This window comes from Dermochelys coriacea, chromosome 1 (genome assembly GCF_009764565.3).
Source record: "Dermochelys coriacea isolate rDerCor1 chromosome 1, rDerCor1.pri.v4, whole genome shotgun sequence".
Taxonomy (NCBI): domain Eukaryota; kingdom Metazoa; phylum Chordata; order Testudines; family Dermochelyidae; genus Dermochelys; species Dermochelys coriacea.
In genome coordinates this window covers 221,796,792-221,812,450 of record NC_050068.2, presented here as the reverse complement: position 1 = coordinate 221,812,450, position 15,659 = coordinate 221,796,792, and the positions used below count along the sequence as shown (strand labels likewise).

At 42.1% G+C, this 15,659-nt stretch overlaps 1 protein-coding gene across 1 annotated transcript in view; it reads left to right on the top strand.

Annotated features, from left to right (window-relative positions):
• Nucleotides 1–15,659, top strand: part of VWF (von Willebrand factor) — a 224,737-nt gene that overhangs the window by 148,711 nt on the left and 60,367 nt on the right. Inside the window, 3 exon segments of the mRNA XM_043514792.1 lie at nucleotides 4,348–4,568; nucleotides 5,770–5,962; nucleotides 8,921–9,262. Of these exon segments, the coding sequence (XP_043370727.1) occupies nucleotides 4,348–4,568; nucleotides 5,770–5,962; nucleotides 8,921–9,262 (756 nt within the window).

Genomic DNA, 15,659 nt, shown 5'->3' with positions numbered 1-15,659 from the left:
GAATGGCACTGTACCTCTTAGATGTGTGTGTGGGAGGGGAATTGTTTTCCTGTGGAAGGAAGATAGGAAAAAATGATGGCCCTTTGATCAAGCAAAGAGCCAAACCCTCCCGCCCAATTTAAAGGCCATGGAAAAGGCATGGAATGCAGTGGAACTGGTACGGCCTTGCTGCACGGGGGAGGGGGTTATGTGATGAGACCGTGCACATGGTCTTTCTACCCCTACACAGCATGGAGCACAGTTCCACAGCAGTCTGCAGAGGAGAGGAGTCTAGGCACGGTAGGGATGGGTCAGGAGTAAGAACTCTGGATCCACAACAACATGGATTCACAGACCAAACCTCACCAATCCACAGTAGGGAAGATGCAGTGGCCATAAAAGCTATTGCAGCCAGTATACTTGAGCTCTGCACAAGAAAAGTAACTGATTGGTATGCTTATTTTGATTACAAGTGCCTAGAGCCAAGGTTAGGCACTTTCATGCTTTCTAACTGCTGTACAAAATATGAATGGCAAATGCATACATTAGGCTGCATTTATAAAGCACAGTGTTCCATGCCTTTTTAGACAAAATTCACAGTAGCTCCAGAGATTTGAGCCAACGGGTAACCTTTTAAAAAATGCCTAAGTTATTCTGGAGTGTTTGAATCCCATTTTCAAAAGGGACTTAGGCACTTTGGAGCCTAAGCCCCATTGACTTTCAGCTATAAAGTGCCTAAATCCCTTTTGGACTCTGTACCTAAGTCACTTAAGTGCCTTTGAAAATTTTATCCCCAATCATTTTTTAATAGTAAAATCCCATGACTCCCCAGCTGTAATGTATAATCTCCATCCTGGGATAAAAAATGTCCTCAGAGGAAGTGCCATATTCAAAGACAAAGTTCCTGAAGTGACTAATGTGCTATTTGAAATGTTCAGGATTTCTAGCTGGACTCAGAGCTTTTTATTGTCCGACATGGAAAACTTTAACACCAAGAACTTACATTTTTAATGTTTCCTTCAAAGCACATTAAATTATCTAGCCATTTTAAATCCAAGATTTCCTTTCTAATGTAAATATTCCCTAAATGTAAAATTCTTGCATAGATTTTAGCTGAATCATTTTATTTGTGTTCAAAAGAAGAAACAATTACTCATGTAATTTTTATTTCAATAGTGTGATATTTCCTATTTCACGAATAAGTGAACAGCAATACAAACCCATTAGTTTGGCATTCCAAATATGTCTCCCTAAAGGATCTGTTAAAGGATTAAATTTAAAATTTCCACTTGTACCATTAGTCACTTGGCACAGAAAAGCCTATAGTTGTCTTAAGGTTATTGCCCTTCAGAATGAGATAATGTTTGTTTAGCTCTGTATAAATTTAACACGCCATGATAGCCCAGAAATGCACTTCATTTCCCAGGATGATATGAATTTGTAAGACTGCTAACTTTTCACGTTTACCAAAACCCACAAGTTATATGTGTTTTTGGCTCAGCTAAACCAGTGCAAGTCTGTGTTAGTTATATACAAGTCAATTGGCCAATGAGGGCCTGATCCTGCACTTGCCGAAGTCGATGGCAAAACTCCCATTGACATGAATGCAAGCAGCCCCAAATCCTAAATGAGTGAAGTACTTGGAGCTAAGTGCCTTAGCGGGTATAACTATTCTGGCTGAGCCCACTAGCAGAGACTCAGCTTTAGCTGCCAGAGGAGTTCTTCTGATATATGACTACATTAGCTAAGGCAATAGAAGCATGCTTTTGTCAGCATAGCTGTGTCTACATAGGTGGTGGTGGTAAGGTTTGCCAATGCAGCTATGTTGGCTGGTGGCGGGAGGATTGCTGATCTTTTCACCACACTGCTTGCTGTCATAGATACACCAGCAAAACTTTGTAGTTTAGACCAGGCTGCAGTCTACTGCATTTGCCTGTGGTTTAATTTAGTAGTGCTTTTGAAACTTTGTTTGCTTAAAACTGAGATTAGAGGTTTGCTGAGAGTACAGACAAACATTAAATTGTTTATGATATTTATAAACCAGCAGCCAAAAAAAATGATAGTATATGCAGACACATTTTCTTACAAAATTTTGTATTTATTACGCTTGTAAAGATTTTAGTGGTAATCTCTCTACAACTCTTGTATAGGAATAACATAAAAGAAAGTATATTTAACAATATGAAGGTGCTACATTTCCAAAAGTGTTCCAATGGCTATGTATAGTTTTGGTAGTTCATAATCTGACAGGACAATATAGAAAGGTTTCCAGAACAGGAAAATAAAATGGGTTTGTGTCTTTTTTGCTGTGTTAGGAATTATAAAAAAGACCTGAGAGATATTTTAAAATATATTTTTCTGCCCCTTTTTAACCTTAAAATATTAGAAATATCAAGTTTGGTCTTTGCAATTTCTTGCTGGAGGTCTCCAGGGCCCTCCCTAGCCATTTTAGTGCCCTATGTGGCAGGAGGGGGGCTGCAGGGCAGGGGGGAAAGCGCCCCCTGGCCCCAGCCCGCTCTGCTCTGCTCCCCTGGCTCCCAGCCTTGTGGGGCAGGGGGAACCGCCCCCCAGCACTTGCTGGCGGCGCGGCTGGGAGCCGGCGGAACAGAGCAGGGGGTCTGGGTCGCTTTACTTACCACGTGGTGAGTGCAGGCCCAACCCCTGCAGCAGTCCTCAGGGGAGTGGGGGTGGAGCATGGGCGGGGGCTTTGGGGAAGGGGTGGAGTGGGGGCGGGGCTGGGGCAGAGCAGAGGCAGGAAGAGGTGGGGCTGGGCCGGAGCAGGGGCGGGGGCCATGGGGAAGAGGCAGAGCAGGGGCTGGAGCAGCACGCAGCTGTGCAGGGCACTAGGAAATGTGGTGCCCCAAATTTCCTGGTGCCCTACTCAGCTGCGTACTTTGTGTATGGGTAAGAATGGTCCTGGAGGTCTCATTGGAGGACAAAGGACCTGGAATGGGAGTTTTCTCAGCCTTTAATTGTAGGGCCAGGAAGTTGTATAATTAACAAAGAGAGTTTCCCTCCCAACTGTTTACCTAATGTTGGAGTGAAATAGTGGTTAACAAAAACAAATGAAGGGTTTTTAAGTTTGACCAAAACCCCTGTCTAATTGCTCAGGTTTCATTTCCTTGGTACTTGTCAACTCATAATCCTACTAGTTCTCCAGTCATCCAGGAAAAAACAAGTTTAAAACAAAATAACAACAAAAATATCCTTTTCATGCATTCCTTATACATCATAAAGGGAGAAATAGACACAAACTAACTATTTTCTCCTTTGTTGCTCATCTTCAATTGAAATATGTTAATACATCAAACTCAGTAGAAAACAATTTGTATACACAGGATCTGCCACTATCTGACTATTTTGTAATAATGGTTATTCCTGACAGAGACAATTAGAAAAACTTCATTTCATCACAAGAAGCTGATAGGTTTTCCTTCCCCTCTAGGATTTCATGAAATATTTAACTTTACCTTTTCAAGATTTACTTCCTATCTTTAATGGGTTCTTCAGTGTATTCTGAGTCAGGCTCAAAATGAATCAGAAGAGATATTGACAATGACAAAGACATGTCGGTAGCCAATCCTGTGATAAACTATCAAAATGTTTGTTAACTAGGAAAGAGAAAAAAGAGAGTTATTTAAAGCTTAAAGTGAGCAAACATATACATACAAATGAGTTACAATCTTAATCCTCAAAAAGAAAAGGAGTACTTGTGGCACCTTAGAGACTAACAAATTTATTTGAGCATAAGCTTTCATGAGCTACAGCTCACTTCATCGGAGTTGTAGTGATCTGTGAATTCAAAATGTCTTTCAGAGTGGACTCGGGGTAGGCGCTGGGGGTCTCTGTTTTCAGTTTAGTGTCTCTGTCCCTATGAGAATTCAAACAGCAAAGAGATGGACAGTTTTCCTGTCTTTCTTTTTATTTCCTTCATTCTGCCTTCAAGACCATTGGAGAGCTTTCTTGCATGTAACATATTGAAGGTGCAATAGGGCCTTTGTATTGCAGTGTTCCTGGATGGCCCATCTGATTCTGATCTTCAGTATGGGCAGCGGGGGAAAGGGGAACACTCTTCCCATCAGAGTTCACAAGTTTAGAGCAAACATTTTCAAAGTTATAAAGCAAAATGTACATATTTCCTTATAGCATGGAATACAGACGTTACAAATAACTCACTAACTCACTAACATTTTATACAGTGTAAACATTAAATACATTTTTATAAGACTAATATCTATACTTAGCAACACTAACAAATAAGTGAACTGGTTTGGTCTCCAGCTAATGTCTGCAGCCTTGCCGAGAGCTGGCACCTGGACTGCCAGCTTGACAGAGATAATGATCTTTTTTCTGTTCTCACCTTTGCAGGCATGTGCATGGGCAGCTCAACCCGACATATTGTCACCTTTGATGGGCTGGATTTTAAACTGACTGGCAATTGCTCCTACACCTTGTTACAAGAGAAAGAGCATGATATTGAAGTGATTCTCCACAATGGAGCATGCAGTTCAACACCAAAACTAAACTGTATGAATGCCATAGAAGTGAAGCACCATGGCAAATCAATACAGCTCTCTAGTGACATGACAGTAAGCCATGAGCAATGAAATAGCTTTATGATTCTCTGGTCAAATGACAATATTCCAGATTATGAGAACAGAGTTGTGCTCTCCTTTTTCAGTATTTATATTGCAGTGCCGTTTTTTTTTCTATTTACAGTGTTTTATTTCTTATGCTGCTAAAATCTTTATAATTTTTGATCCAGAATAAAGTCCCTGCCCATATGATGTGCCAAATTTGCTTCTTTGCACTACTCTGGCAATGCAAAGAAGATGGAAACTGGAGCCCTGGAGCTGCTCTAACCTGTGCAAGGGCTGCAACCAGAGAGAATCAGGGAGCCATAACTGGCTTTCTGACCTCTCACGCAACAGCTGCATTGAGTGGATCTCAGCCCTAGCAGATAATCTGCCGCAATGTGTCTAACGTTCACTTTATAGACAAACAGATGTTAATTTAATAGTTGTGGATGTTACTGTTCAAAGCTTTAATACAATTTAGGGAACTCAGACATACAAGTATTGACTAACATACAAGACAGAGCTAACTAGATCTATTCACACCCTTGCATAACAACATAATATATGAACAGTAGACTATAAAAAGATTCAGTGTCTGCTCCAAGTCAGATACAATTACATAGGTTACCTCATACCACAACTAAAACAACGTCTGCAATGCCATATATGTTTTGTAGTCCTATATTGCCATCAGGTTCTTTCATTGTTGCCCATAGTTTCTTGTCAATGGATGGGATGATTTTTGTGGCCATACAGAACTTCTTCAGTAAATAGAGGAGAATTATTTGTTCCAAATCCAAGGCTAATTATGATGAAATTACGATATTTGGATCTGACCCTCTAAGGTGCTATATGGCCTCAACTCTCACTGGAATTTGAGGTGCTCAACATCCAGCAGAAGGCATTGAACACCTTACAGGATTGGACCATTAGCCAGTAAATACATATGTGATGCTGCAAATGGGAAAGTGTTGACTCACAAAAAAGGAGCACACAATCCATTTCATGCATTTCTACACTCAGAGCAGAGACTCTGCTTGCAGCTTTAACTGGTCTCTATATTATTTTTATTCTCTTGGCTTTAATCAACCCCGTTTGATCTTCAGTCCCTTATGAAGTTAAAATGTATTTAGGAATATCTAGACTCTATAAACTTTAATTTATTTTGGTTGGTTGGTAGAAATGACGGAGTATTCTCACCTTCTTGAAACAGGTTGCTGTTAATGGAGAAATTACTACTGTTCCCTATACTGATGATTACTTTGAAGTCACCATCTATGGAGCAATAATGCATGAGATCAGGTTCTCCCAGCTTGGACATATTTTGACATTCACTCCAAGAAACAATGAATTTACCCTTCATCTTAACCCAAGGAGCTTTTCTTCACAAACATATGGCCTTTGTGGTAAGTTTGAAAATTACCTCTTTCAGCTGCCTCGTTTGAGGCTGTAATTATTATTGAGGTTTCTTGTAACTGGAGAGAATCAAGAAGTATGTGTGGGCCTCCACTCCGCAAGCATCTCTGTGTGAGATAATCCATGTGCCCATATAGAACTTCAGAAAAACCAGCAGGGTTCCGTGTAGACATAGGTATAGATCAGGGATTCTCAAACTTCATTGCAACATGACCCCCTTCTGACAACAAAAATTACGACATGAAGGACTGAAGGCTGAGCCTGCCTGAGCCCTGCTGCCCTGGGTGGGGAGGCCAAAGATGAAGCCTGAGCCCTGGCAGGGGAGCCGGAGCTGAAGCCCAAATCCCGCCGCACAGGGCTGAAGCCCTTGGGCTTTGGCCCCAGGCGGTGGTGCTAGGGCTTGGGCTTCGGCCCCAGGTGGTGAAGCTCAGGCTTCACCTTTGGTCCTAGGCCCCAGCAAGTGTAATGCCAGCCCTGGCGACCCCATTAAAATGGGGTTGTGACCCAGTTTGGGGTCCTGACCTACAGTTTGAGAACTGCTGCTTCTAGGTATAGGCATAGGTTCCATACATAGGCCTGATCCTACAAGCTATTACACCTAGATCTCTCTGGGTATCTCTACATAGCAAAAAACCCTCTATGGCTGTTAGTCTCAGGGCCTGGATTAACTCACAGAGCTCGAGTTGCAGGGCTACAAAGGGCAGTGTAATCATTCCCAGTCAAGCAGGAGCTCAGGCTCTGAGACACACCACCCTTGCCAGGTTTCAGAGCCCAGATTCCAGCCTGAACTTGAACATCTAGACTGCTATTTTTAACCCTGGGCCCAAGATACTTGACCCAAGCTCTGAGACTTGCTGTGGTGGGTTTTTGGCTGTGTAGACATAACATAGCCATAGAAATCTAGGTGGAATAGCTTGCAGGATTGGGCCTACATATGGAATTCTATTGTTAAATATAGGGGGGAAAAGTGCTAGGTGGGGCTTAAAAAACACCTTGTACCAGGATAGTTTATGACAATGGTATTCTTACGTTATACCCCTGGCTTATTTGCTCCTATTACAAATGCTTGTATGTTTCTGGAAAAAATTCCTTTGGGCTTGAAATTTTTCATTCTTAATCTTAGCCTGGGGGTGAAATTCTTTGGGAAGTTTAAAGAAAATCCCACCATCTCTTTTTGAGTTATGGAAGACTGAAAAGAATCCTACTTTTTCAGGGCTTTAAGATGGCTTTTTTTCTCACCAGTAACTCAAAAAATGTTGGAAAAAGCCATCTAACTTGGTAAATAAATGGTTCTGAGCTAAGGGGCAGGACTTTTGTTCGGTTTGTAATATGTTATTGGGGCATCACCTCTGCCTTTAAAAATTAACTGTGACATTCTTGAAATTTTCAAAAAAGTCCTAAAAATGTGCTGGAAAATAAAGAAATGCAAACTGAAAAGGGTGAAATTAAACACCTGCAAGTACAAACAGTTCTCTGGGATGCAACAAGGGCAACTATAAGTCATTAATCAAATTTAGGAATTGTATATTCATCGGTGTTTGGAAAGGACCTGCCACATTTAAATTAACAATATATAATAACAATAATAAAAATAACAATATGTAATAATAATTCAGCAATGTCCTCCTTGGGAGGATTGGTTTGAAGGCAGAAGCAAATGGATTGTTGGAACAATAACACCAGCTTCTCCTTGAGAAGGCGAAATAGTTAACAGAATTGTAACTTTTAACCCAAACATAAATGCATTAGCAATTTGTACCAATACAAACACAGGATCTGGTAGCCACTGATGTTATTGCTGACACTTGGCAGCATATGGCTTGATTTTTGGCTTTGTCCCAGTTATATCTTTTCTGACAGTTATCTTGTTCAGACCAGTTCTTTTCCCAGCACAGGACCTTTAAATGCTACCTGCAAAGGGGGATCTTGTCCCACATTTTTTTATGATGTATAAAGAAGACATGAAAGGTATAGGTTGTGAGGGTGTATGTGTGTGTTTGGGTTTTTTCTATTTGCTTTTTACCTTAGGGATGTCAAGTCTGATCTTCCTTGTTTTCAGTAGAGGGCCTGGTAGAGATCTCAGCTATATGTTACAAACTGTAATTCTCTCCCCTTAGTTGAAGAGGTTTGCAGTGTCTTGAATCTTTATTCCAGAACTCTTTTTTTTCACAAGTACTTTTTTCAGTGTTTTGAGTTAAATAGGTGTTAACGAAAACCAGCAAAACACATAGAGTTTTAAACAGTCAGACTAAAAATCCCTTCCTCTCTCAGGTGTGTACACTAAATCTGGGCTTTGATTCAGGTTTGTGCCACAGCCACACACAAATCAGGCTGACTTGGGTCACCAAGCACTCAGGTCCCGGGTCCTAGGACGCTGCTGGAGGGTCGGGGAGAAAGGGGTCAGAACCTGAGTCCTGCTGTGACTTGGGTCCAAGCCCTGTCATTTTGTGGTGTGGTCACAGGTCAAGCCACAGACCTAAGTCAGAGGGTCCATGTAGTGCTGTAGGGATGCATTAGCCTGACTGTGTGACCTAGGTCCAGCAATTGTAAATCCAGGTTTAAAATACAATGTGGATGCTCAAGTTTGGAAACACTGAGTCCACAAGCCTGGGTCCCCCAGACCTGAGCTTAGCGTGCACTGTAGATATACCTTTGATGGCTCAGCTTTCACTCTCTTGTGTTGCCATAATCTCACTGGTTCTCCAGGCATCCATAGAATACCAAATAACAAAACTGGGATTTCTAACCTAATAAACAAGTAAAAAACACCCTGAGATTTTTTTAGGCCTATATAGATTATAAAGAAGCAGTAAAGAGCAAAACCCATTCTTCCTCCCCTTGCAGCTCAACTTTTGAGCCCCTAGGAGCTCTGTTTGCCTTGTCTCTGTTTGCTCAAAAGTGTTTGACTGCTGATGGTTTTTAAATCTTCTTTTTTCTCACTCACCTAGGGGTTTGCGACCAAAACAATGGCAATGACTTCATGTTAAGTAATGGCTCTGTCACATCTGACAGCAACACGTTTATTCAAGAATGGACTGTGAAAGAACCAGGCAAAATCTGTGAAATCAAGAGAGATGACAGATGCACCGAACATGCTACTACCAAGTGCAACGTTCTGCGCTCACCTCAGTTTGCACAATGCCATGGAATAATCTCTCCAGACATGTTCTATTCTGCATGTGAAGAAAACAGCTGCCATGAGGATGAAATCTGTGAGGTTATAGCTTCCTACGCTCACGTTTGCAGAACAAATGGGGTCTGCATCATTTGGAGATCGCCGGAGTTTTGTGGTAATGGTTTCATTATACACTAAAATTGATGCAGAAACACAGTGAATTATTCAGTACCACTACTCCCATTGTCTCCAGTTTGTCTGCATAGTGTGAATATCCTAATCCCATTGTCATATGACAGAAGTGCCAGTTTACATTTCCAGTGTAAGTAATGTTCCATGTTAGATAATTACTTTAACGAGCAGCCTAATTTAAATTTATTTCTCACTATCCATTCAACTGCTATGTATGGGAAAAGGTGCATCAGTAAAATACATGCACCTGTTAATTTTGCAGAACAGAGGGTAACAGACAGGGACAGTTGAAGATACATAGGGCCTAGGAAGACCATGCAGAAGGGGAATATTACTATATGAGAGTGTACAACTGTGCAGACCCCCCAGACCTTCCATACCAAATATGAATCTGAGACCTTGCCTGTACTGGGAATCAGCCCTGATTCCAGTAATTGATGGCAGCTGCAGATGTAGCTGCATCAGTACAGAACCTACCTGAAGATAAGGAAAGTTACAATTTGCACCAATGGTACTTACCCCTGCTTTTCATTAGGACACACTCCATTGGTGCAGATCATGGCTTTCCCTGACTGTCCTTGATTCTGCACTGCTGATCCATCAATTGCTGGTACCAGGGCAAATTCATACGGCTTTCAGCATGTGAGAAAACAGGCTATTGGCTGGTAGCCTGCGTCAGAGAAGTTCAGAAACACCCACTGTATGCGTCACATTCCCCTCCCAGAGCAGTGCCAGTTACACTGCAAGTTACTGACCAAGTCAGTAGTAAATTTGCTCTGCATGCTCTGTGAATCCCAGTGGGGATGTGTTGGAGGGGAAGAGGTCACAGGTGTGCAGCCATTGATTGTGGGGTGGGGGAGAATATGGTAAGGGTGTTAGCAGTGCAGATGGCCAGAGATATGTAGAGAAAGGAAAGAAGTGTGTCTGGCCTGGGATCAGTAGGTTTCTTATATCTTTACTCATCCATCAATTCTCATCCGCTTGCATGAATTTCTACCTATGGCCGCTATTCATACTGACAGACCTACCACAGAGGAAGACATCATATGCACTAAGTAGTTGCATTGCACATGTGCCCAGATGTTTGCTGATGGGCACTACGTGTGAACCTCAACAAATAAAGATAAGTGACTACTGGGGCTGCTGATGCCATGTATTGTCCCCATGAATATTCCTGCCTTCTGCGCAAGGCTTGTTGTACTAGGATATGCAGACGAGGCACTGGCTCTCTCAACCTTTTTGGTTTACAGCCCTCTGTTTATGATGGATATGAACCTGGGCCACCTTCCCTTCAAATATTCCCTTATGCAATGCCCTGGCATGGTCACCATGTCCCAGTCACTCTTGTTCTCTTTGTCTGCCTCCCTCTTTCTTATCTTTCCCCCTTGTCTTCTCTCTCTCTCTTTTTTCTCCCCCCTTTCTGTGTATTTTCTATATGGTTTTCCCCAGTTTTTATACTTTTGTTCTTTATCTTTATTTTTCCTTCTCATTCCCTATTCACTCTCCATCCCACAGGTTGAGAACCAACCCCTGAAGGACTTGATGTAACAAAAATGCTGTCCATCGAGCATCCACATTGCATAGCACTATACGAGGCATCACAGGGATTGTTTTTCTTCATGTTTCAGGCCCAAATTGAGTAGAGCATAGGGGGAAAAAAAAGAGAGAGGTGAATTTGGCCTGATCCTTGAGTTAATGTCTGTCTTCACTTTCAAAGCACGTTTTGGAGAACATTATTGTTACAGATAAATCTTTTAAGAAACAATACACTCTGAACGTTCTATATGGCATATAATCCTAGAAAATGGAGAGAGAACATGGCTTGCCATTGCTTAGATTTTAGGACTTCAGCCAGACTTTCCAAATTGCAACATCCAAGCTAGAATGCCAAAGAGGTTTCTTAACAACTTCTCTGCATTCCTCAAATTCCCAGCATATGATGCACTACACCAGGACATCCAAAGAACTCCCCAGTTTAATGGCTATTTACATAAAACAGCCACTGGTGTCTTAACAATGGCATCTTCTTTTTTGAAAGCAGGTGCATGTATATAGCTGCCAAAAATAAAATGGTTGATTACTGGGACATTGTGCAGAATACATTAATGACTCAATAGACAGCGTAGCTTAATCATTCTATAACATTACAAACCTATAAACAATGGCATTGCACTAGATAAGATTTTTTCAGTGAATCCAGGCTATTTATATAGGGCTAAATTAGACACCAGCTCATATTGGGGCAATGCAGAATGGCAACACTTCAGCAGCACAATTCTTCCCTGAGCTCCCAGCTGGGCCGGGTGAATATGTCTACTTGCAACATCCTTTAAGGGGGTGTAGCATGCTCTCCATTCCATGCCAGCCCAGCACCACTGGTCAATTCAGTAGGAGCAGAGCCATGCTCCAGCTTCCTTCTCCTTCTCCCCCCGACCTCTTCGGGATGGCTGATATGGGGGCACTGGTAGGAAACAGTTCTTATATTCATGGGAATGCATGGACTAGAACTGTAGCTGACCCTGGTGTGAGAATGCAGAGACTCCTTGTACATTCCCCACACACAGCACAGCTGCACTTAAGCAGCCCACCATCTAACCCACAGTAAGCTGTACTAGCTGTATTACTTCAGGGCACAGAACATGTATGACTTGAATGTGCTTACCCGTTTTGCTAAGTTTTTGCTGAAGAGGGCTGTAGAATTAGTATATGGTTTAATGCAAAGATCATGGAGACTCTCATCATCTTTGGGTGGAAGGGAAGTTTAGTTATCTGAAAATGTGATTGCTTATACAGCTGTTGACCTAGCCTATGAGCATTCATGTTGCAAATGAGCAATATTATAAGAAGTGTATTTTACACAGTAGCAGTGCTTTTACTTAGGAAAGGTTAGTCATCTCGGAATAGGATCTGTCCATAAGCAAAGTTATGTCTTTTAAAAAACAATAAAAATCTTAGGCTGGCTAGTTATTTCCAGTACTTGAACCAGTACTGCAGGTCTGAATGTCCATGAGCTCTGTGCATGGTTCAGTCCAGATTGCAAATTCTGGATCCATCTTCCATTGGATCCAGGCCTGAAAAAGGACTCTGACACTCTGGGCTTCAGGAGTATAAACTGGGCCCCTTCCCCAGCTTCGCCTCTAGTTCCCTCCACCTGCCTTGGGACCAACACCACCCTTGCTGCCTTTTGGGAAGGGCCCCCCAGTCTTCCATTTCCCTCTACCTTGAACTCTTGAGAGTTATAAGCCAGCTTCCTCTGGGTGCTACCGGATCTGTCCCACCACCAGATTCCCACAGGGGTTTTCTAGTGTAAAAGTTGCTCTCATGTCATTTTTACAGTTTTGGTTGAAATCCAGATCTATATTGTAATTGGGCTAAAAATCCAAACTTCTTGTTGTGTATTTGGCTGCCTTTAGGTCTGGACAGCTCTCTGTCACCCCATTTCTTGTTAACCACCTAGCTGTGTGTATGTAAGTGATCTCTGAAGGCATCTAGCATGTATATTAAATACTTGTTTCTAAGTGCAAGCCCGTCTACTCTTCTCCAGTTCTCAGAGATGGAGTGTAATCTGTAATACAGCAATGGAGAAATAAAGAACCACCAAACCCTAAAAGAATGGTCGAGTTTGGGGGCCGTTGAGGACTGAAAAGGGAAGGAATCAGCACAGCAAGGTTTCTGGCTGTGGTTTCAGTGGATTTGGTTGCTGTGAGATATTTACTTTTGGAAACACTGCAAAGATAGTACCATTGTTAGATTGTCTTGCATATATCCTAGTAATAAATAACTTGCAAGTAGGGATATTTGAAAAAAAAAATCAAATTAAATTTTCCTTTTGAAAAATTGGGTTTTGTCAGAATTGAAATTTCCAGAAGAAAAGTGGTTTGGGCAGAATTTTCTGTCAGAAAAATTGAAATGAAATATTTTGCTTCGGGTTGGCATTAATCTCTGTGTCCACCTGAGTGACCGCAATGCCTCTGGTAGTTGAAATTCTGGATTCCACATGTACCTCTTTTCTTTTATGGGCCCTACTCTCCATGATCACTCTCTGTGGCTGAGCCACCATGGTGTGTCATTGGACTCCCACAAAAAGAGACCACAGTGTATCCTGAGAGACTTCCCCACAGGGCTGAATGGGGATATGAGGAGCCTAGAACTATAACTCCCATGAGGCATTGTGGTAGCTTGGGATCATGCAGAGACTACTGTCAACTAGACCCTAAACAAAATGTTTCATTTCAGCTGAAAACTTTTGCACATTTCTGAATCAAAACTTTTCTGAACATTTTGTTCCTTAGAATGTTTTGATATTTCTACATTTCATCCCAATTTAGGAGGAAAACAAATATCAAAATATTAGAGTTTCCTGCAGGATTGAAATCCCCTTTTTTTAAAAATCATCCCTGCTTTCAAGGATAAAAATGGACAGATTATAAATGCCCTCACTTGGTATCAAGTGTCTTCACTTGGAATCCTTGTGTGGTATATCACGTGCATGTTAGTAACATAGTCTATTTATCTATTATCTATCAATCTCTATTTATACCCTGCTCACTACTGCAGTATCTCAGCATATAACAGAAAGAATGATCACTGCAACATAAAGATCCACATCTGTTTCTGCTTTTTTTCCTGTGTTCCCTTGAGGAAAATTGGGGATTTGTTGTTGTTGTTCCTTCTCCTGCATCTTCTGCCTTCGTTCCCTTCCTTGTTTTCATTTGGCTGCATCACTATGATAGATGTTGTTATTTATTATAATAATAATAATTATTATTATTTTATTTAATATTTGTATTACTGTGGTGCCTCAGAGCCCTAGTCACAGACCAACACCCAATTGTGCTAGACACTGTCCAGTCACAGAACAAAATGATGGTCCTGGAGAGTGAACCTATTTATTTTATGACATCAGTGCTAATTGTGATTTTCTGTTGCAATTTAATTCATCAGTTGCAAGCAAGAGAGGCTGGCAAGCACTTGGGAACTGCAGGGCACACAGTAGTGATTCAGAGTTCTGTTTGGTAATATCACTGTAACACTGGAGGGAAACCCTTTTTAAAAAATAAGTGCTGGTGACCAGTGCCACATTAATAGCCCTGGATCGTTTATAGCACAGGCAGCCACTTCCCTATAAAAGTGACCTATAAAAGGTGACTCCGTTTTTACTTAGAGGGGCCATATCCAGGGGTTTGCTCTTTCTCTGCCCCACCCATCTCTAATATTTGGTTGTCTTCTTGGGAAGGGACAACTATGTGGCCTGAGCCCCTCACCTTTAAAGTCTTTGAGGGTTGGCTACTCCTCAGCTGGTCCCCTATACTTGAGAAAGAAGGATGGTCTAGTGGATAGGATGCTGGACTGCTCAGAGCACAGCTCAGTTTATTGTAAGCGGGACAGGTTGTCTTATCTTGGTCTCCTGGAACCTTACCTTGAACCCCCTTTATCTCATCTCTGCACTGCTGTCTGGTTGTTTGATCCCATTTTCTTCCTCTGGCTGTTGAGATATACCATTTTACAGTTCCATATTCCTCTTCGTAGTGTCAAATGGGCTTTCCTCACTTTGGCCCAAAGCTGCACCAAGATTCGTATGGCCAGGTGGATGCATGCTGACAGATGGGCTCCTTTGAGGGCCATTGTTCTGCTGTTGCAAAGACCGGAGATGAGTGAAGCTGGAGACACTGCAAGCAGGGTGGGACCACAGATACTGAGCACAGGGATATGAAGGTAGATCACTCTCAGTCAGAGGTCAGAGCATAGATAGATGACAAGATAGTACACAGGAATGGGTTCCCAGTGGGCTTTATGGGAAGGGACTGGAGAACTATATCTCATTTGTTGTGGGTGCCTGTGGCTACACATTTGCACTGCATTAACTTTGTGGTAGCAACACACGTTAAAAGCAACCTCATGGTGTGCCCTGTAACTCAGAGTGTGATGGCTGCCTCTGTGTGGCACTGATAGAGATGTCTGAATGTGTACTGTGTTCAAGAGAAAAATCAGGGTTGATCATGGGGTATGAACCTGAACTGAAGACAAGGCCTATAATTCAAGAGACCAGGTTTCAGTTCCTGGCCCACTGGTCTCCTGTGTGATCATGGGAGGTCAGGTAATCTATCCGGTGTCTGAGTTCCCTATCTCTAAAATGGGGGACAATACTCCTTCACCTCATAGGGGTGTTGTGCAGACAGACTCTATTACTGATTTTGAGATGGTAGTGACCAGGGCCCTACAAATACACAAAGAGATAGAGGGAAGGAAGATAGGCCCACTCCTCCCTTCTTATGGCCATGCTCACAGGGAAGGTCTTTAGAGGAAGGGCAGGAGTTCCCTGTCTGCCTTTGTCTGGCTGTAGTCCAATGATTTCAATATGGAACGGGAAGTATGGGATT